Below are 23,337 nucleotides of genomic sequence, written 5' to 3' on the forward strand. Positions count from 1 at the left end.
CCGGTTTCCGCGGCGCTGCCTCCGGCCGCTCTATCTCGCGCCAGTCGTTGCTCCTGGAGGACGGAGCCCTCGCCTTCCAGTCGGTAGCCGGCCCCCGCTCTTCGAAGAAACCTGGCTGTGAGGTACAGGCTTGCTTTTCCAGGCAAACATTCGAAGTCACTCGTGATGGATAGAAATTTTAAATTCTGAGCTTACAAAGAAATTGGAAAAACTATGGAGCAACGGAAACTGGAAGACTCTATTGGAGTGTAAATTAGTACAGCCGTATTTCGAAAAGGGACTGGCGTTACTTGATATAGTTGAAAATAACACACACATCATGACCCAGCAGTTTCACGCCGAGGTATGTACCCTGGCCAGAAAGACGTGTAAGAACGTTCATAAAGATGTTCTTATTGGCCCCAAACTGGAAATGAGCTAAATGTCCATAAATTGCAGAGTGGATAAAGCAACTGAGGGATGTGCCAAAGCAAGAAAATTAACTGACTTTGGCTAGAGGGAAAGGCTCTGCTTGGCTCGGGATGGGTTGGAGGTCGTAGTGCTATGCAGTGCAATGCTGGGTTTCTTTACTTGATTTAATGTGCGCCTACTCAGTCCATCAGGCGTGTCCGACTCTTTGCCGACCACATGGACTGTAGCCCACCAGGCTCCTCTGTCCATGGGGTATTTACAGGCAAGAATACTGGAGTAGGTTGACATTTCCTCCTCCAAGGGAGCTTCCTCACCCAGGGGTCGAACACCCATCTCCTGTGTCACTTGTATTGGCAGGCGGATTTGACCACCGAGCCACCAGGGGAACCCTTTGTTGCTGTTGTTCAGTCGCTAAGTCGTGTCCAATTCTTTGCAACCCCGTAAACTGCAGCACGATAGGCTTCCCTGTTCCTCACTGTCTCCCAGAATTTGCTCAAACCCATGTATATTGTGTCAGTCACATCCAACCATCTCATCTTCTGTCGCCCCCACCCACCCCCGCTTTCTCCTCCTGCCCTCATTCTTTCCCAGCATCAGGGTCTTTTCTAATGAATCTGTTTGCATCAAGTGGCCAAAGTATTGGAGCTTCAGCTTCAGCATCAGTCTTTCCAATTAATATTTAGGGTTGATTTCTTTTAGGATTGATTGGTTTGATCTCCTTGCTGTCCAAGGGATGCTCAAGAGTCCCTCCAACACCACAGTTCAAAAGCATCAATTCTTTGGCACTCAGCCTTCTTTATGGTCCAACTCTCACATATGTACATGACTGCTGGAAAAATCACAGCTTTGCCTATACAGACTTTACCGGCAAAGTGATGTCTCTGCTTTTTAATACACTGTCTTGGTTGTTCATAGCTTTCCTTCCAAGGAGCAGGTGTCTTTGAATTTCATGGCTGCAGTCACTGCAGTGATTTAGGAGCCCAAGAAGATCAAATCTGTCACTGTCTCCACTTTTTCCCCATCTCTTTGCCATGAAGTGATGGGACTGGATGCCATGATCTTCATTTTCTGAATGTTGAGTTTTAAGCCAGCTTTTTCATTCTGTTTCATCCTCATCAAGAGGCTCTTTAGTTCCTTTTCGCTTTCTGCCATAAAGTGGTATCATCTGCATATATTAGGTTGTTGATATTTCTCCAGGAAATCTTGATTCCAGCTTGAGGTTCATCCAGCCCCATATTTTGCATGATGTACTCTGCATATAAGTTAAATAAGCAGGGTGACAGTGTATGGCCTTGATGTACTCCTTTCCCAATTTTGAACCCGTCCATTGTTACATGTCTGGTTCTGTTGCTTCTTGACCTGCATACAAGTTTCTCAGGTGATAGATAAGCTGGTCTGGTATTTGTTGTGATCCACACAGTCAAAGGCTTTAGCGAAGTCAATGAAGCAGAAGTAGATGTTTTTCTGGAATTCCCTTGCTTTCTCTATGATCCAATGGATGTTGGCAATTTGATCTCTGGTCCTCTGCCTTTTCTAAATCCAGCTTGTACATCTGGAAGTTCTTGGTTCATGTACTGCCCTTACTTGATTTAATACCATCTATTAATCTGTACACGTTTATATACTTCTTTATATTAATATAATATTTTACAATTTTAAAATGTTAATTAAAAAAGCAAGCAAGCCTTTGACTATAGAATGGACTGCCTGATCAGTTCAGTTCAGTTCAGTCGCTCAGTCGTGTCCGACTCTTTGCGACCCCATGAATCACAGCACGCCAGGCCTACCTGTCCATCACCAACTCCCGGAGTTCACTCAAAATCATATCCATCGAGTCAGTGATGCCATCCAGCCATCTCATTCTCTGTCGTCCCCTTCTCCTCCCGCCCCCAATCCTTCCCAGCATCAGAGTCCTTTCCAGTGAGTCAACTCTTCGCATGAGGTGGCCAAAATATTGGAGCTTCAGCATCAGTCCTTCCAATGAACACCCAGGATTGATCTCCTTTAGAATGGACTGGTTGGATCTCCTTGCAGTCCAAGGGACTCTCAAGAGTCTTCTCCAGCACCACAGTTCAAAAGCATCAATTCTTCGACGGTCAGCTTTCTTCACAGTCCAACTCTCACATCCATACATGACCACTGGATAAACCATAGTTTTGACTAGACGGAGCTTGGTTGGCAAAGTAATGTCTCTGCTTTTTAGTATACTGTCTAGGTTGGTCATAACTTTCCTTCCAAGGAGTAAGCATCTTTTCATTTCATGGCTGCAATCAGCATCCACAGTGATTTTGGAGCCCCAAAAAATAAAGTCTGAAACTGTTTCCACTGTTTCCCCATCTATTTCCCCATCTATTTCCCATGAAGTGATGGGACCAGATGCCATGATCTTTGTTTTCTGAATGTTGAGCTTCAAGCCAACCTTTTCACTCTCCTCTTTCACTTTCGTCAAGAGGCTTTTTAGTTCCTCTTCACTGCCTGATAATATACATGCAATTCTGGAAGCAGAAAAATATTTTTGAAAAGGACTTTTCTAAGTGAAACTTTTCCTATCCTTTACTGTAAACAAAGGGTAAAAAAAAGGGTTTTCTTTGATGCTTATGGACAGAGAAGTATTGTATTTATTCAGGCACTGTCTTGGATACAAAAATTCTGTAAAATCTTTACTATCCTTAAGGAGCTCACAACCTCATTGACGATGTGAAGTACAAAGGAAGCAAGCTAACAAGCATTACAACCTGCGATTATGCCTAAATGAACCATAGGATATTAGGGATGCCAGGGAGCACTTCATGCAAAGATGGGCTCGATAAAGGACAGAAACGGTATGACCCTAACAGAAGCAGAAGATATTAAGAAAAGGTGGCAAGAATACACAGAAGAACTGTACAAAAAAGATCTTCACAACCCAGATAACCACAGTGGTGTGATCACTCACCTAGAGCCAGACATCCTGGAAAGTGAAGTCAAGTGGGTCTTAGGAACCATCACTACGGACAAAGCTAGTGGAGGTGATGGAATTTCAGCTGAGCTATTTCAAGTCCTAAAAGATGCTATTGTGAAAGTGCTGCACTCAATATGCCACCATATTTGGAAAACTCGGCAGTGGCCACAGGACTGAAAAAAAGTCAGTTTTCATTCCAATCCCAAAGAAAGGCAATGCCAAAGAGTGTTCAAACTACTGCACAATTGCACTCATCTCACATGCTAGCAAAGTAATACTCAAAATTCTCCCAACCAGGCTTCAATAGTACTTGAACTGAGAACTTCCAGATGTTCAAGCTGGATTTAGAAAAGGCAGAGGAACCAGAGATCAAATTGCCAACATCTGTTGGATCATAGAGAAAGCAAGAAAGTTAAAGAAAAACATCAATTTCTACTTTATTGACTAGGCCAAAGCCTTTGACTGTGTGGATCACAACAAACTGTGGAAAATTCTTAAAGAGATAGCAATAGCAGACCAACTTACCTGCCTCCTGAGAAGTCTGTATGCGAGTCAAGAAGCTACAGTTAGAACCGGACATGGAACAATGAACTGGTTCCAAATAGGGAAAGGAGTATGTCAGGGCTGTATGTTGTCACTCTGCTTATTTAACTTATATGCAGAGTACATCATGAGGAACGCTGGGCTGGATGAAGCACAAGCTGGAATCAAGATTGCTGGGAGAAATATACATAGCCTCAGATATGCAGATGACAGCACCCTTATGGCAGAAAGTGCAGAGGAACTGAAGGGCCTCTTGATGAAAGTGAAAGAGGAGAGTGAAAAAGCTGGCTTAAAATTCAACATTCAAAAAACTTAAGAGCATGGCATCTGGTCCCACCACTGCATGGCAAATAGATGGGGAAACAGTGGAAACAGTGACAGACTTTATCTCCTTGGGCTCCAAAATCACTGCAGATGGTGACTGCAGCCATGAAATTAAAAGACGTTTGCTCCTCGGAAGAAAAGCTATGACCAACCTAGACAGTGTATTAAAAAGCAGAGACATAACTTTGCCAACAAAGGCCTGTCTAGTCAAAGCTATGGTTTTTCCAGTAGTCACGTATGGATGTGAGAGTTGGACTGTGAAGAAAGCTGATCGTCGAAGAATTGATGCTTTTGAACTGTGGTGTTGGAGAAGACTCTTGACAGTCCCTTGGACTCCAAGGAGATTAAACCAGTCAATCCTAAAGGAAATCAGTCCTGAATATTCATTGGAAGGACTGATGCTGAAGCTCCAATCCTTTGGCCACCTGATGGGAAGAACTGACTCATTGGAAAAGACCCTGATTCGGGGAAAGATTGAAGGCAGGAGAAGGGGACGGCAGAGGATGACATGGTTGGATGGCATCACCGACTCGATCAACATGAGTTTGAGCAAGCTCTGGGAGTTGGTGATGGGCAGGAAAGCCTGGTGTGCTGCAGTCCATGGAGTCACAGAGTCTGACACGACTGAGCGACTGAACTGAACTGAACCTTAGGAGAGGTCCGCTGGGGTCTAACTTGACCTACAGTTCTTGTGACAGATGTGAAAAGACTTCATAAGATGGCAGCAGGCTATCTTTTTTTTTTTTATCATTCCACATGTTTGAGAATAGCTAACACCGCTTTCCGCGCGCCAGGCACTGCTCATGCATTTCCTTAATTCTTCTCACATTGTTCTTAAAGGACAAGCGCTATTATCAATCCATCCTATACATGAAGAAACTGAGGTGGAGCGGTCTGGTAACTTGCTCAGTGTCACACCTCTAGTTGGTTTAAACAGTCAATATTTAAAAGTCAGTATCTTGTCTACATCCAGCAGCGACCAATCAACATATTCTGGCAGGGTGGCCTCTCCCGGAAGCCAGATGCGCCCCGCCCCGCCTCTTGCTTCTCTACAGTCGAGTATCCGAGGGAGTCAGAGGCAGTCGCACGGCGCCCACACTCACACGGCCGGCGCCCCTCGTGGGCAGCGTGCTGACGCCGCGGGCGCCCCGGGCGGAAGTGGCGTCATCATCGCGCGCCGGAGCCCCGCGGGACCTGGGAGGGTCGCCGTGGCGGGCGCTGGGCCGCTGGGTGCGGAGCTGCGTTCTCTGACCGGTAGTCGTCTCTGCAGGGACTCCAGGTAACCACCCTGTTAGCGTCTCTCTGAGAATCGCTGCAGAGCGGTCGCTGCAGCGACTCCCCGGGGGCGGTGGAGCGGAGAGGCGCGGGGTGGGTCCGGAGACCGCGGGGCCGTTCCTCTGGCTCTGTCCGCCGCTCGCCCTGTCCCGGCCGGGCTCCCTCCCGGCGCGCTCCGCGGCGGTTCCAGGGCGGCCTCCCTGCCCGAGCGCGGGCGCCGCGTGCGGGTGGGGGCTGCGGCTGCGCGGTCCCGCTCACCCCGGGCCCTGCCGTCCCTGATTCTCTGCATTGAAACCCATACTCACCCTGGCCTGTGCCCACCTGTTTTGCTACCAACAGGGGTAGTTTTATAATAAAGTTGCGCTTGAGACTTTTTAACGTTTTGTCAGAGGCCGGAGACTTCAGGCACGTTAGAGCATAATACACAAATACAAAGGTGTCCCTCTCTAGGCCCTGCACAGTGTGGTTTTAGCATGTAATACTCTAGGTAGGCGTCTCTGAAGAGATTATTCTTGATTGAGGTAGGCAGACACGAGGAGACTATGCAGAATTTATTGATTCTTTTCCCTTATCAGTGATTATCTCCCCAAAATATCAAATTTGACGCTTCAGTTACCAAAAGATGAGGAGATGTTGCAAACAACTCTCTTTTCTGAGCATAAGTTAGTGCAGTAATAACTGTGCGGCTTTAAGGACACAGGGGAGGAAGGATGGTCCGTACCATCACTTCGAATTAGAGATGAGCTCTAAACAGTGGTAACATTAGGCCTCAGCTACCTCCTCAGAGTTTTTCTCTAGACTTAGTTTGCAGAACGGGGTCAGGAGCCACCAGTTTCTGGATCAAACTGTTTGTATAAATGAGTGGTTTCAATCCTGCCCTCATTATCTCTTGCCTCAGCCATAGCAGTGACTCTTAAAGCGAACTTCCAGCCTCCAGTTTTCTCTTTTAGAGTTCATTCGTACTCTTGCCACAGTAGATCTACTCATGGTGCACTTCAAAACTTTGTCACTGCTTGTATTGCTTATGTAATATAACGTGGCCCCACTTATATTTGCTGTCTCATTCCCTGCAGGAACATTCCATGCAGTCAACCTTGGTTTGTTGCTTGCATGCTCTTTCAATTTTTGTCTCTTTGTGCTTGACCTTTCTTCTGCCTGAAATGCTGAATGTAAATTCCTGCTCACCTTGCTAGACCCAAGTTAGATGGTCCTTACTTTATAAACATACTCTTCTGAACACTTGGCAGTTAACATTGCCTTCTTTTCTGTAGCGTGTATGCATTCATTTGGGGCCTCCCCGGTGGCTCAGTAGTAAGGAATCCACCTGCATTTGCAGGAGACACCAGTTCGATACCTGGGTTGGGAAGATCTTTTGGAGAAGGAAGTGGCAACCCAGTCCAGTATTCTTGCCTGGAAGATCCCACAGACAGAGAAGCTTGGTGGACTATATAGTCCATGTGGTTGCAAAAGAGTCGGACATGACCTAGCTACTAAACGAAAGCATGCGTTCATTCATTATCAACATATTATATGTCAGACACTGTACTAAGTATAGAGATTTCAAAAACATATATTCCTGGTTTCTTCACTCAAGGGGTTTGGCATAGTGTGTATCTGCTATTATAGCATTTAAGTTTTGCAGTGATAATTTGCACATCCTATACAAATTGAACCGTTTGATGCCAGGGACTATATATATATATATATACTCTTAATTTTTATATTTGAAGCACTCTGTTGTAATAGAATAACAGTGTTCAAAAGAGTATAATTTTCTTATGTCTGTTTTCGGAAGCATCTTTCTCTGTGTTTGGTCTGCTTTCCACTGATGGGTATGTAGGATATATAGTCTTCAGAGTCCTTTGTCCTTTCAGAGTCACCGCCAGATTCTGAGTGCTTTTTTATACAAGTAGGTGCTTGAGGTACATGCGCGTCTTTGACATGTAATTTATAACTTTAAGATCTATGTGTTCTGTGTGAGAAAATCTTACTGGATTGGTAACATTTAAACTGAAATCTAATAGTAATAGCTGGCATTTATCCTGTGCTTACTGTGTTATAACTGGATGCTGTTCTTCAGGTATTAATCAGTCCTGTTTGAATCAGTCAGTTGTCACAGCAACCTTGAGCACAGTAGGAGTCCATATGAACTAAACTGAATAAAAGGTCTTTCATTAGTCACTCAGTTCTTTAACCTAAAAGGAATTTCAGATATGTAGCCAGTAAAGAGAAGATTTAAGGAAAGCCGGGTACAGGCATATTAGTATTTGTGTACTCTGAAGAGATAAATGTATTACATATATAAAAACATGATGTCTTATTTTTATGTCTGTACAGCTTCTATCACAATATGTTATTTATTTAAGGTAGTTTCTCAATAAATGATCATGCTAAAGTGTATTGGATACAATTCAAAATTTATTAAACTTAATGCCCAAGACATTATAGAGGATAGAAAACTGAATGAAATATTTAAAAACTTAAATTCAGCCTTATAGTACCATGTATACAGTGCATAATAAATATTTCTACTCAGATATGACAGTTTCCTTAGGAATTCATTTTCCTTGGATATTTTTCCCCAAAACTTTTGAATGCTGGTTATGTACCTTAACATTTAACATTATAAGACTATAAATTGAACACACAAAGTTTTTGTCCTGTTGACTGTTTTGCACGCAGTCATGAAAAACATGGAAGGAATAAGATTTCAGCTTTGTAAGGTAAAAGGAAATGGATTCCAGAATAGCTTGATTGGGTTTTTAAATTTGTTTTTTGTATAACCACGAAACTGATTTATAAGGCTGTATACCTTACCTGTATTCTTACATTAAACTTCACATCTTTTCAAAGCAGCACCACTGTTTCTTTGTGTGCCCGAAGATAACCCATAGAGCTGTGCACGAAGATAACCCATAGAGCTGAGGAAGTCACCAAGAAGAGTGTGCTGGGGATGCTCTAGGAAAAGACTGAATGCTGAGGCAATTTCCAGTCCAGAGGTTTTTGATTTGCCAAGAAGGTGAACATCATGGATCAGAACAATAGCCTCCCACCTTATGCCCAGGGCCTGGCCTCCCCTCAGGTAATGCAGCTGGAGGGAGGGCACACATAGGACAGAATCTGCATTGTTAGAGATGTTGTGCAAGGGAAGGAAGGGAATTAAGCCATCTGTTGTTGGAAATGGACTTACAATTTTTTAAGTCTTCTTTATTTCATTGAGAATTTCCTTTAGATTTTTAATAGGCGTGATAGCGTGTAATTTGGGAAGTTTGGAAGCTAAAATATATATTTGTCTATAAGACTTAATCTTTTGATAAACACTTATGAAAATGGTCCAAGTGATTATAGTGTTTGATTTCGGAAGTAACCTAATTTATTTTCTAGCTTTATCTTTTCCTTTTTATGTTTAAGGTTACAAATAACATATCTGCTTTTAAAATTTTTAAATAACGTGTGTTAAATAAAAATACCCATTTTAAGTGTGTGATTTGAAAAGTGTATGCACCTGTGGAAGTCCTGGAACGTTTCAGTTAGCCTCCAAATCCCTTTCTGCCCCTTTACAGTTACGCCCCTACCCCAGGCAACAGTTGATCCACTTTCCAGACTTAGAGATAGTTTTGTCTATGCTGGAATATCGTCCAGGTGGCATCATACCGGTTGGTATGTGCTTTTTGTGTGTCTGTCATCTTAGCCCAGCATAATGTTTGCATATATCAGCAAATTCCTTTTTATTGCCAAGTGGACCTCTTGTGTGGATATACCACAGTTTGTTTTCCAGTTGCTGATATTAGGGTTGTTTCTAGGTTGAAGCAATTATGAATAAAGGTGCTGTATGTGTATATTCTTCATGTTTGGTATGTTTTTATTTCTCTTGGGTAGATACTTAGGAGTGGGATGGCTGGGTCATTGTGTAAGTGTGTGTTTAACTTTATAAGAAAGTACCCTGCATGTTCTCAAGTCCCGCCAGCAGCGTGTGAGAGTTCTCGTTGCTCCACACCCTCAGCAGCACTTCTGTTTTCACTTGAGTCTAAAAGTAAAAGCATTTTCCTGTTGACTTAGGATCTTGAGCATTTTGTCAACTGCTTATTAACTGTTTATGTGTCTTCATTTGTAAAATGTCCTTCACATCTTTTGCCCATTTTTTATTGGTCTGTTTGTTCATGTTTTATTGCATTTTGATTCTTCTTTATTCTGGATACGTGTTCTTTCTCAGATGTATGTATGGTAGATGTTTTCTCCTAATCTGTGGCTTACTTTTTAATTTTCTTAATGGTATCTTTCAAAGAATAGAAATTCTCAAGCTTTTCAAAGTCTTAGACCATTGTTACCCTCTAGAGCCTGAAGGGTTAAGCATCTTCCTAAATTCTCATGTGTTGTTCGTTGAATTTCACAGCTAGGTCTGCTTCCACATCCTAAGCTCTTAACTACTATGCTGCTGTGCTGTGGCGAAGAAGAAAGTGGTGTGTGAGATGACAGCTTAGCCCCGTTTGTTCTTTGATGGTACCTGTCTTCGCCCATCTCACCTGCAGTTCTACCAGCCAAGTTCTGCAGACACTTGACACCAGCCAACCTAACCCATTGTTCTCTAACTGTCCACAGGGTGCCATGACTCCTGGAATCCCTATCTTTAGTCCAATGATGCCTTATGGCACAGGACTGACTCCACAGCCTATTCAGAACACCAACAGTCTGTCTATTTTGGAGGAGCAGCAAAGGCAGCAGCAGCAGCAGCAACAGCAGCAGCAGCAGCAGCAACAGCAGCAGGCGGCAGTGGCAGCCGTCCAGCAGTCGACGTCCCAGCAGGCAACCCAGGGGCCCTCGGGCCAGACGCCACAGCTCTTCCATTCACAGACTCTTACGACTGCACCCTTGCCGGGCACCACTCCCCTGTATCCCTCCCCCATGACCCCCATGACCCCCATCACCCCTGCCACGCCAGCCTCAGAGAGCTCCGGGATCGTGCCGCAGCTGCAGTGAGTTCTTGCGTGTCCTGTCCCTGCCCTGGAGGGACCCCCCCCGCAACTGCACTGCTATTCTTTGTTCTCAGAGAGATTGACTTATTTGTGTGGTGTTAATGGTGATCTTGCATCAAAACTTGCTTTATCTTACTTGAGAAAGGGAAGGAAAGCTGTCTTAGTGAGTCAGTGCCCCCAGTAAAGGTCCCTCATAACATCTTCAGAAATTTGGTAGCTGTGCTTATATGCTTGGGCCGGTGAAGTCTGGTTTGATTGCATTATTGTCAGCATTCGCTGTAGCTGATTAACCAGATCAAGCCTTATATATTCTCTCTCCCTTGTGGTATTTTAAGTCTTTGGAAAGATTAATTGCAAAGTCACAGATTCATCATCATTCACAGTGGCCTTTGTTTTTCTTCATTGTTTATTATAAGGGCTGCATATAAACCTTTGAAGAGCTTCCTACAAGCTGAGGAGGGCTGTTCTTGCCCTAAGTGGATTTTTCTACCTATGTGAAGCCGGTCCTGTATGTAACAGATAAGGGGTAGAGGGACAGGTAGGGAAAATGTCTCCTCCCTGAAAAACAGATATCCTCATATGTGCCAGTAAGAATTATATAGCTGCTGCCTTTAGGAAGCTTATAACCACATGAAGGGTTATTTGTAATAAACGCATCACTCCGTTTTCATGCAAGTCATCCCTCATCATTTTTAGAACTGAGTAATATTTAATCATGAATCCTGACTGTTACACAGAGACCTTTAATCTTAATGATTTTAGAAAGATAAGCACTTATTAGTTCACCTTTGTAAACACCATATGCTCTTGTCTTGCACAGTTACCTGGCTCCTATGCCTATTTAAGTTTGCACCTTTGGTTTAAATTGTAATTTATACCCAGTTCAGATGGGGTGTTCATTTCTTGCCAGCACCTTAATATTTCTGGTATTCCACAAAGCATCCCCAAAAATTCACAGATTTGTGGAAATTAAATAACATACTTTTAAACAGCCAATGGATCAGAGATCACAGGGGCAGTTAGAAAATAGTTAAGAAAAATGAAAATGAAAATACTATGTAGGGCTTCCCAGGTGGCACTAGTAGTATAAAGAATTGCCTGCCAATGCAAGAGGTGCAAGAGATGCGGTTGGATCCCTGGGTCAGGAAGATCCTCTGGAGTAAGAAATGCAACCCACTCCAGTATTCTTGCTTGGAAAATTCCATGGGCAGAGAAACCTGATAGACTTAACAGAAGCCTCATGGAGCACAAAACATATTTGGATGCAGCAAATATGCTACTAAGGGTGAAATTTATAGCTGTAAATGATCACATTAAAAAATAAGAAATATTTCAAAACAATAACATTACAACTAGAAAACAAGCAAACTAAACCCAAAGCTGTAAGAAGGAAGGAAATAATGAAGATTAGAGCAGAGATAGATGAAATAGAGAAAAAGAAAACAATAGAGAAAATCAATGAAACAAAAGATTTGTTCTTTGAAAAAGATCAACACTGAGTTAGACTAACAAAAATTGAAGACTCAGAGCACTAAAATCAGAAAGGGTAGTCGGGGTGTTGCTACCGATTCTATGAAGTAAATAGATAAAGTTATATGAACTTGTGTATGTAAAATTGATTAGAAGAAAACAGATGTATAAGAATATTAAGAAATGAAAAGGGAGTTTTTGTCTCCCGCCTGCCATGCTGTGAGGTGCAGGCGCCTCAGCCAAAGTTACAGAGGCGCTGCTCCAGAATCCCAGTTGCCCCCTGACATCAGAGGGGGCAGAGGGCAGGGTGGGGGGCCCCCAAAGAGAGAAGAGAAAGTTAAAAGAGTTCATTGGACCTACAAAATAAATATCGACGTCTGGTTTTCTTGATCTACTGAGAGTTAATTGGAGGAAAAAGGTTTCCTTCCTTTGTCAGAGATAATTTAATTTTTGTTTGTCCAAGATACTTATTTTGAAAGAAGTGAGAAAGTCATACCTCACTTAGGAGCCATGTATGTACAGAGCAGTTTCTTCATCTGAAGATGGCAATATTAATAGTTATTACTTCATAGTTTATTATGAGTACTAAGTGAGGTTATCTGTGTATTATGTTGGCATGGTGTTTGGTACTTGTTTAAACACTTAATGTCAGCAATTTAAAAATTTTTAAAAATTAGGAAAGATTGTGTTTTTTAGATAATCAACAGTAAATAATCATGTTTTTTTTTTCAAATTTCTTACAGAAATATTGTATCCACAGTGAATCTTGGTTGTAAACTTGACCTAAAGACCATTGCACTTCGTGCCCGAAATGCTGAATATAATCCCAAGGTCAGAACAATTGTAATGTATCAAACCATAGTGATATTTTCTTCCAAAGGTCTCTAGATTAAAAAGAATATGTTGTGTTTAAGTTTGTTGACACCAACAAAACAAGAATTTAAAGCAAAATGTGTAGCATTTTTGTTGAAGAACTGCCAAGTAAGAGACTGAGAATATAGCAATCCACAGGATGAAGCTTAGTATACTTAATTTACGGGGCTCATGTAAAGTTACTGAACAAAATACGTAGTCTGGTCCCATTTATGTTTTGGAAACTATATAGAATAGAATGCCAGGCTTCTTGGAATTTACTTCAGAATAATCCAGTTGGAGAATTGGGAAAGGGGCATATGAATGAGACTAGATTAGCCAAAAACTAGTAATTGTTAAAGTTGGATAATAAGTATGAGGAAGTTTAATAATTTTTCTACCTTTGTATAACTGCCAAGTTTTTTTTTATAATAAAAAGATTAAGAAGAAAATACCTACAAATTTTCAGATTTTAAGATAGCAGCCTAATGCATATAGCAAATCCGTATGAGTGTAGCCTTATAAGAATTAACCTTTTGTCTATCATAATTTTATTAAGTTGAATACATAATTTTACATATTTTTTTCCTAATGAAATGATAGTAGTTATCCAACCAGTAAAACTAGTTAAAGGAATTAGGAAATGTAAAAAGCTATAGAAGGAATTTAGGAAATGAAAAATAATTAGACATTTCCTGGGACTTGTATAAACTAGAATATAATGCTAGCATTTTTACATGGTGATAAAGTTAGAAGGAAGACAGATGGTAGTTTTTAAATTGTTAAAGCTATCTAACTTGTCAGAGTCATCTTCATTAGAAATATGTGAATTTTTTTGTGTGTAATTAAGTAGCAGATACTACATTTTTAGAAAGGCCATTGCATTTATATAAATGCCAATATATCAGTGCAGTTTCTAAAAGTCTACGGGAACAGGGAGGTCACTTCACTGTGTGTTGATAGGCTTGTAATCTGATTTATTCCTTCTGGAGGTAGAAAGGTTTGTAAGTTGATGTGCCTAAAAAGTAATTAATAAAACAAAATTTACGGTTAAAGTTTTGCAAATATTATTTATCTTCAGTTGTTGGGATGTGCATGACAGAAAACAAAAATCTCAGTCCAGCTGCCTCTGTCGTCACAGTTTACGTATTTGTTTCCTATGCAAAAGCATGTGTGCCACGTGGCGATGGAAGGGAGTCCTGTAAGGAAATACATGATAGGTGTCGTAACTGTCTCAGTACCAGGTCCTTCTCGTTATTTGGGATGTTCTTTGTTGTTGTGGAGTTCTGATGGAAGTTAGCAGTCTGACCTCCTTAACTGTTGTCTCTGGCTGTTTTAGCGTTTTGCTGCTGTAATCATGAGAATAAGGGAGCCCCGGACCACTGCGCTGATCTTCAGCTCCGGGAAGATGGTGTGCACGGGAGCCAAGAGGTGCGTTCAACGGGTCCACTGTCCTGGTCTGTGTGCCATGGGGAGACGGCCGTGCCACGGCAGCGCGATGGTCGGCCACTGCTGTAATACAGTGTTGTTGCTGCTTTCTCATTAAAGCAGTTGATCCTCATCACCTTAGACAGTGGTAGCTTCATTTCTTAAAAATAGCATTAGTTTAGGATGTGTGTTCCGACCTTATTTCTGTACAATTCAGCATGTGTGCGTGCCAGAGTTTTGTCATTCGTAACCCTGCACTTGAGAGCCTTTTGTCAACAGTGATGTTACTGCTTTGATTCTGCTTTTGTTGCATAAGCCCTGCACTCTAAGTCATATTTTATCCAACAAATAAGTTCTAGGAATGGATAAAGAAAGTCATGACATAAAAGAGGAATTAGTGTATGCATTCTTTGAGTATAAATCTCATCAGTATTTATCTATCAAAATAACACTTGTTGGTTTTTATCTCAGTAGAAATTTGTGGGCTTAAATACAGCAATAGTAATGATAATAGCGATGCTGATATTATACTTCATGAAATCTGGTGCTATCAATAATTTTGTTGAATTGAAAGGTATTCGTTTTGGTAGGCCTACAGTTTTCTGTCAAGGACGTGGGAAAGTTACTCATCTAAATGATTGTGTTAGCTGTCTTTGAGTATGAATAGCTCACTTTTTCTTTCCTAGTGAAGAACAGTCTAGACTAGCAGCAAGAAAATATGCCAGAGTTGTACAGAAATTGGGTTTTCCAGCTAAATTCTTGGACTTCAAGATTCAGAACATGGTGGGGAGCTGTGATGTGAAGTTCCCTATAAGGTTAGAAGGCCTTGTGCTTACCCACCAACAGTTCAGTAGGTAAGTCTGAAATACATGGTGGTTGTTTTTGGCAACAATTTTAATTTATAATGTATTGAAACATTGTTCATGATAAAACTTAAGCAAAATAATTAGTGTGAAAGAACAAATGATATACTGATAGGGATACTTACTGTTGAGTGTCTTCCTGATTTCTTTAATCCTACCATTCTCACCAGCCTCCTACTTCTCTTTTAACTCAGTGACACCCAAAACTCCCCTTTACTGGCATGAAATTGATTCCCTTCTGTATGTTTCATCATTTTATTGCTCAATAAATACATTTTAAATGAATAAATAAAACCTACAACCTCTTGTATCAATTTTTCCCCTAGTTGTTTGAGTCTTTTGTTCTACTTCCTGAAGAAGACTGCAAAGGCAGGTGGTCCCTGACCACCTCTCCAGCCTCTTTGCTCACAGCAGCCCCACGGCTTATCATGCCCCTCTTGCACCAGGGCCCTTGCACATCCCACTTTTATCCCTGGCACACTCTTCTGTCACTTTTTACCTAAGAAATTCCCACTGACATTTCATGTGTCCATCCCAGCATCTCCATTTCTCAGAGAAGCCTGCCTTGAATTTTCCAGTAAGTTAAACATGGTCATACATCCTGTTTTCAATCTAACAAAATGAGATTACTAGGACTAGAACAAAACTATGCCAATAGTGCATTTAATCAGATAATACGGGGCAAGGTTCAGTCTCCAACCAGTATCTTCTCTGTCATTTTGGTTAAATTGCCTGAGCAAACGTAGCAGCTAGAAGATATTTCACTTTAAGGAGATGAGATGTGAATGATTAGAAAATAAACTGTGTGACTAGCAGATCTTATAGATGGATATTTACTGGGCTCTTTTAAGTTGATAAAAACTTGTCCAGAATGAAACTTCATAAAGATCAGAGACTACAGAACATATTTATCAAACTCTTGTTCTTATGTCAGGAAATCCAGATTCATTAGAAACAGAATCAAGTGCTAGTGACAAGTCAGCCTCACTGACCAAATACTGCTTGCAGAATTGGACTTCACCTCTCATTAGTTTGTGGCTAACACAGTGCTTTCCCTTGCTCAGGTCCTTATTTTTTCTAAAGCCATGAGCAGCTGTTAATTTAAATTGTTTTTGCTATTTTCCTTCTAGTTATGAGCCAGAGTTATTTCCTGGTTTAATCTACAGAATGATCAAACCGAGAATTGTTCTCCTTATTTTTGTTTCTGGAAAAGTTGTATTAACAGGTAAGTTGTAACAGAAAGTAGTGGTTGAAGTTTTGAAAGTGTTGAGAATGGCATTTTGTCAGTACTTAGAAGTAATATCACAGTGTTGGGACAGTTAACTGGTGACTTACGGAGAAGCCTTGCCCGTTTTCTCTCTTCCCCAACACTGATGGGAAACATCCACCAGAGGCAGTGAGCTGAGGAAAGTCAGATCACAGCCTTGCTGATCCTTCAACTGAAGCATCACCTTAGTGGGGAGGGGTGGAGGTGAGCATTACATTGCATAACAGATGGTATTTTAAGTTGTCTAAAACTTTGGTTTTCCTCAGCATTATCATTTTGTGTCAACAAAGGAAGATTCAAAAGAGCTTGGTTGAAAGCAGCAATTGAGAGAATAAGACCCCGTCACTCTCAGTTGCTGGCCTGCTGGGCTCTGACCTGGTGCAGAGACCAGCAGCTGTCACATGGGCCGACTGTAGGTATGGAAGGTGGAGTCATCTGTGGTGTTGCTTTGGTAATTTTTTTTTAAAGCCAAATTACGAAAACACCACTTTAAAAACAAAAATAGGGTTGTGACAAGGGATTCCATTGTTAATGGAATGGCTGCATCTGTCTTTCTGGATAAGGAGAGAATTGTGCTTTTGTGGTTTTGTTAAGAAACGCCATTTCAGACTCTTTCGTACTCCACTTGTCTTCGTAGGTGCTAAAGTCAGAGCAGAGATTTATGAAGCCTTTGAGAACATCTACCCTATTCTGAAGGGTTTCAGGAAGACAACGTAATGGCTGCTGTGCACTCCTGCCTCCCCCACCCATTTTTTTTTTTTGAACCAGTCAGTTTTGGTACACTCAGTGGTGTTGTGGACGGCCCCATGTGGTAGAGGATGGACGTCTGGTTGTAGGGTGCAGCACCAGGTGAAGCTCTCCTCCGCGTGTACCCCCGTGGGGTGCCAGAAGGGGTGTTGTTTCTGCACGGAGAGCACCGGAGCGTCACTGTAGGAGGCTCAAACTGTGCTGCTATACGGGCAGTGCTGCCTGTTATTTATATTTAGATTTTAAACACTTACTGCTGTTGACAAGTTGGTTTAAGGGACAAAACTAAGTGTTAAAGCCACCTCAACAATTGATTGGACTGTATTTTGTTTAATTTCTTCCCCATAAACCACAGTTTTTATATTTCTACCAGAAAAGTAAAACTCTTTTTTAAAAGTGTTGTTTTCTAATTTGTAACTCCTGAGGGTTATTTTTGTGCCAGACACATTCCGCCTTTTCAGTATTGCAGGACAGAATAGAAATGTATTAATGAAAACAAATGGCTGTACATATTTTTCTTCCTTCAGAGTACTCTGTACAATAAATGCTGTTTATAAAAGTGTTAGATTGATGTTGTAAATGAAACTTTGTAAGATTCATGTGATCATACTGTTAAAAAAATTGTATTTTAGATACAATGCCTGAAACCATCTCAGTGTGTTTGCTTGCTCGCTTCAGTCAACATTTCACTGTTGAGATGAAAATGGCAGAAGTGTGAAATTCACAGTTGCTCACAGAACGTGTTTATTGCATCCTGCATATTGAGCACCTTCCACTTCCCACATGCCTTAATCCTCACAAAACCTGTAATCAGGGTTTGTCGCTCTTACACAAGGCGGGCAAGCTGGGTCCCACCTGAGGATCTGCCCCAGGTTTCAGAGCAGGTTAAGTGGCAAACATGCGTTCTAAGCCAGAGGCTTTCGTGGTTAGAGCTGGATTAGCCCAACAGACTAACAAATGGGTGTCTGTTGTGCTCGTGAATATCAGGTTAACATGTATAAGTTTTGGGGTTTCATCATATGTGATGTGTGTGATTTTAATTGTAAAATTTATTTTTCACACAGCTCAGAGGTATGTAATCAGAAAGATTATAGATTAAGTTTCTTCCTTCCTCTTCCTTCTGTTTTCCCTGGTTAACTACAGACTGGTGTCTCCTCAGCTCCCTTCTGTTCAGATTCTTTCCCTTGGGGGTGCTTTTCTCTATATTTGGAGAATACAGTAAAGCATGTTTGATTTTATAGCCTCCTTTTTGTAATCACTATATCATACACGTATTTGGATGACAGACATACTTCCATGATATGGAACTCAATGGTGTCATATCATCTCTTACATACCTTTCTGTATTTAACCATCTCCTAAGTTATGATCATTTACGTTATCTGCGGTGTTTCATTGTTATGAACAGTGCAGCAGGGAACGTCCTTTTATGTCTACTTGTGAGTACAGGTGTTTCTGTAACAGCATTTCTAGGAGTCACATATACATCCTAGGTTTTATTAGATCCATGCCAGATTATAGTCCAGAAGGTCATTAGTGATGTCAGTAATGTATGAATTTATCTGAAAGACATCATTCCAATAGTATCTCCTATCCAAGAAAGAATTGCCTCCTCACCTGTAGATCTTCTCTTAGATCCTTCAGTAAAGTTTCATACTTTTTTTTTTTTATTTAGGGCTTTTACATTTCATAAAAGTTAATTCCTAAGTATTTTATAGTTTATTAATGGTATTTTTCAGAATACTTTAAAATTATTATTGACGTATTTATGTTTCCAGTCACTTGACTGAATTCTTCACCTTACAGTTGTAAAATGCTCCACCACATGTTTCGCATAACGTATTATCCAGAGGCAGACACCCCAGCAGCCACCTCCCAGACCCTGCGAGCCATCCCAGAAGCTCCTTCTCATGGTCCAGTCCAGACACACACCCCTATAACCATCATCCTTTCACAGTAATTACCAGACACCAATAGTGACTAGTCTTCCATTTTAATAAATGGGTATGTTTTTAAGTGTTTTATGCCTGAAGTCCCCCACCATCTCACTTAAGATTTACAGGCTTGTTTGGCGAGTAGTTTCTTACAGTCTGTCTTGCTGTCTGCAAACTCCAGATGGTGCAGTCAGCACGCCCCTGTTCTGTTTCCTGCAGGTGGGTGGCTGCATCTGAAGGCTTGACCCTTTGTAGAGACTGTAAGTAGTGGTTTTAGGAACTGAATGTCTGACTGTCTCCTCATTGATCCATTAATTCGTTAGGTTGTAAAAGATGAAATTTTAATCACTTTTTCATTATTTGTTGGAAAATTTTTTATAGTGATATACTTCACATAGCAGGATAAGTGCTTACTTCTTTCCCTTTAAAACTTCTGAAGATAAAAATGCCTCATGAGTTCATATTAATACATCCAATCCAGACTACAGGGCTTTTAGTCAGCTCTGTATTTTTTTTTAATATAATTGGAGAAGAATTACTTTACAATGTTATAATGGTTCTTGCCATACATTAACATGAATCAGCCACAGGTATACACGTGTCCCCCCATCAGCTCTGTATTAATGTATTTTATGCTGAGAATCCTTAATTTTGAAAGACACGGGATGATGAGTTAGACTAACAGAGTACTACCACCAATATGATTATCAGAAGCACTGAAAGGTTTTTTCTTCACTATAATCTGAATTGTTGAAGGATGAGACCAGCACTGTGTCTGGAATAAGGAGGTGGACGCACTGCTTTCTACAGTGGGGTGAGCTGCCTAGTCAGGCGGTGTCCAGGCCAAGCCCAGGTGTGGCAGTTTGATGTCCTCTGCAGGAGCAGTTGCTGGGTCTTGCATCAGTCATTGCATGGTCAACATTAAGGTTTTTAATTGTGGCTTCACATTTCTAGAGAAAACTGAGTTACTTTTTAAAAATTTTTTACTGTTTTAAAATTTTTCAGTTATTTCAACTAGTTGTTTTTATTGGACATGGCTGCCAAGCCAGTGCTATGATTTGGATGTCTGTGTCCAAGTGGAAATGCCCTGTGAACTGTCATCTCCAGACCATGGCAGGAATATACACCTAAAGAATAGCTTGGCTGATTACCACACACCTGCAAGAATGTCTTATGTAGACATCCAGGGATGTCTCTAAATAGATCATAGTGAATTCACTTAAAAAGTCCTTAGCAGTCAGGGTGCTGTCCTATTTTGGCAAACTTACATCTGAGTTACAGTTTGGACTATGAGGGTCCCACTAGATCAGTTCTCCAGTGAGCTTCCTGCCAAGTGTGTGACCCTTGCCATACTGTCTCTCAGTAGCCACAGGCTATGTCCCCTTAATTATGGGTGAGTCTCGCTGACTTAGCACTCCTAGCTTCAGGACTGCAACGCCATTCTCTCCCTCTGAAAGTTGTATTTAACAATCTCTCCATGGGATTCCATACTGCAGTTTCCCAAATAGTGCTACGTGTACTGTTTTATATACACGTCTTTGTATTACATACTCATACCTGATGGTTCAAGACAGTAAGGAATCCAGCAATGCGGGAGACCTGGGTCTGATCCTAGGGTTGGGAAGATCCCTTGGAGAAGGGGATGGCCACCCACTCCAATATTCTTACCTGGAGAATTTCATGGACAGAGGAGCCTGGCGGGCTACAGTACATGGGGTTGCAGAGCTGGACACGACTGAGCGACTAGTACCACTGCAGTAGTAACACCACTATACACATGATGCCAAGTAAAAGGCTAGGACTTCCTGATCAAAGTATAATGAGGTAATCAAGTCAGTGACGTTAGCAAGTGATACCACGCCATTCTAAGTTGTGTTTATGGCAGCAGTGCATTTCAGGGTTAGCAGGGCCGTTAACCAGAATTAGCTGTTGGTCTTCAAGCAGTGATCAACAGCGATGTCTCCAGGTTTGCCTTAGTGCTGGGCAAGCTTCACTGCTGCTAAGAGAACTGGGAATTATCTCAATGTAAGTGTATATTGCTTGGGGTGGGAAGGAGCCTTAGCACTAATTTAGGAACCACTTGTGTAAACAATATCCCTCACTTGAAAGCCACTTCAGGGCCTCCCTTAGGCCCAACAGTCCCTGGGGCCCAACCCAGATTAATTCCAGTGGCTGATTCCAAATCATTACTTGGGTTTACCTGCCACGTGGGCAATGCTATGAGACAGGCAGAAGGAAAGAGAAGACCATCAGTCTGTGGTCTGTAAGCAGTGCCACTGGCTGACTAAGGTCAGTTTTGAGGTAGAGCTTTTCAAAGTCAGCTCTTCTGATCACAAATCTACTGGTTTTTCTGATCCTGCTTTCAGAATTTGTGGGTATCCCATTCATCGTATTAATTAGTGAATGATTAGTGATTAGTGAATGATTTTCCAGGCAAGAGTACTGGAGTGGGTTGCTATTTCCTTCTCCAGGGGATGTTCCCAACCCAGGGATCGAACCCAGGTCTCCAACATTGTAGGCAGACGCTTTACCATCTTAGCCACCAGGAAAGTCCAATTAGTAAATGGGGTTCAGAATTTTCTCACCTTCTGGGCTTCCATGTAAACTGGAGCCTGTGACAATCATCTGATTATTATACATGTCTCTTGGGATTTTACCCAAATATTTTTCTCTTGAATTTTGCAAATTTTAGAGGGAAAATGCTGATAGTTTGACTTAATTAGGCACGTAACCCATTTTTATTGTAAAAAGAAATATAAGTAAAAAGATCTTCGTTCTTTTTCAATATAAGTCAAAAGTAAAAAATCATTTTTTTAATTATTTTTTTTTCATTGTCACATGTCAGTTTATTGAAGAATTTGTGAAGCTAAAGAAAACTCCAAAGGCTATAAGCCATGATGTTTCACAATTACTTTCCCATATTTTGTTCAGGAAACACAAAATTCAAATACAAAGAAGTGTTCGAGTGAATCTGAAAATTGCCCTCATCCTACCTTTTTTCAAAAGGTGGTAATTAAGGGTTTGGAAGTACGGTGGCAAGGAGGAAGGATGAAAGTGGGACATGAAGAAGGCAGATAGTTTTGCTCAATTTCACTTTCAAAGGTTCGAATCTTTCCTATTTTTTTTTAACGTTTTGCACCAAAAAAGGAATCAGTATTTTTCATTCCACTCTTGTCAACTTTAGCCAAAGCCTTCTGAGCTGCAGTCATTTTGCTATTTTTCTTTACAGTCTTTATATCTTTGGAGTTAAACTTAGTATAATCTTCTTTTGCATTTACGGGCTCATCTGATAACTTGGCTTTCTTTGATGGAGGGTTTCGCACTGAAGCTGGAGGTTCTGGAAGCTTTAAATATTTAGATAAGTCATCACTTAATTGCTTAGGGATGTAATCAGATATCAGACCATGGGCATAACGAACATAATCCTCGTCCTTGTCGCTGGAAACCTGGCCACCACAGAAAAATGCAGTAGACTGCACCCGGGCACTGACATTCACCTTATTGGTTTTCAATGCTGCCACAGTTTGATTAACCTTTTTTTCTAGCCATTTTAATGTCTTCTCTTTACTGTACTTGTAGTATTTCTTGTCTATTTCTTTCTCCTCTGTCACGTGTCGAAGTAACTTCTCAAGTTCAGGAAGTTTCAGCAACAAGATGCAATCCGGGAACATGGCATCCATCACAACTTGATCCAGGGGTTGAAACTTCCCCTCTTTATCGGCCTTTATAAGGTAGTAGAGAAGCAGAAACAGAGGGTCCATAGGTGTGGCAAAGTGAAGAAGACCTCCTGATTGAACTGATTCATTTATAAACCAAGAATGGTTTTTTTCCTTGAAAACTTTTATTTCAAACAGCTGCGGCAGACACATGTTGAACAAGTAAATGGTTCCCTTCCCCTGAACATGGGTTAGCCAGTTTTACAAACACAAGCCCACTTTTCATCTTCTTTGAAGCATCCTTTAAATATTCTGGGAGCAGGAACACGTGCTGCCAGACGCGAGCGCCGTCCCCGCCGTCCGCGCCGCGCGCCATGCCGCTCGTCCGCTCCCGGCGGCCGCGGGCCTCAGCCCTCGGAGCGCGGGCTCGGCAACAGGCGGGTGGCAAATGGCGGGAGAAGGGTCGATTCCGGGAATGCGGCGGGGCCCGGGGCGCGCGGCCGGCCGGGCGAACGTCGTTTCGCTTCCGGAGTCCGCCAGCGGCCCGGATTTCAGAGTTTAAATTGAGCGCCGGGCCCAGGCCGCCGGCCCCCTGGCTCGCCGCCCGCCGGCCAAAATCATTTTAAATATAAGTAAAAAGTTCTTGGTTCCAC

The 23,337-nt window shown here is 41.7% G+C and overlaps 1 protein-coding gene and 1 pseudogene across 4 annotated transcripts; one reads left to right on the plus strand and one right to left on the minus strand.

Annotated features, from left to right (window-relative positions):
- Positions 1-49: 49 nt before the first annotated feature.
- Positions 50-18,294, plus strand: TBP (TATA-box binding protein). Of its 4 annotated transcripts, none has more exons than XM_055433105.2 (8): positions 50-343; positions 8,348-8,576; positions 10,094-10,467; positions 12,681-12,768; positions 14,129-14,220; positions 14,904-15,071; positions 16,211-16,305; positions 16,985-18,294. In XM_055433105.2, the coding sequence occupies exons 2-8, from the start codon at positions 8,523-8,525 to the stop codon at positions 17,062-17,064; spliced, it is 951 nt and encodes a 316-aa protein (XP_055289080.1). In that variant the 5' UTR covers positions 50-343; positions 8,348-8,522; the 3' UTR covers positions 17,065-18,294. The 4 variants fall into 4 exon arrangements, with proteins under 4 accessions (XP_055289080.1, XP_055289081.1, XP_055289077.1 ...); XM_055433106.2 differs by having other exon boundaries at positions 8,351-8,576; XM_055433102.2 differs by lacking the exon at positions 50-343 and adding an exon at positions 5,281-5,498.
- Positions 18,295-21,765: 3,471 nt separating this feature from the next.
- LOC129560867 (ribonuclease H2 subunit B pseudogene) lies at positions 21,766-23,060 on the minus strand (annotated as a pseudogene).
- Between the last annotated feature and the right edge of the window lie 277 nt (positions 23,061-23,337).

This window comes from Moschus berezovskii, chromosome 10 (assembly GCF_049115385.1).
Source record: "Moschus berezovskii isolate FMDL1 chromosome 10, NW_MosBer_1.0, whole genome shotgun sequence".
In the NCBI taxonomy this organism is placed as follows: Eukaryota; Metazoa; Chordata; class Mammalia; order Artiodactyla; family Moschidae; genus Moschus; species Moschus berezovskii.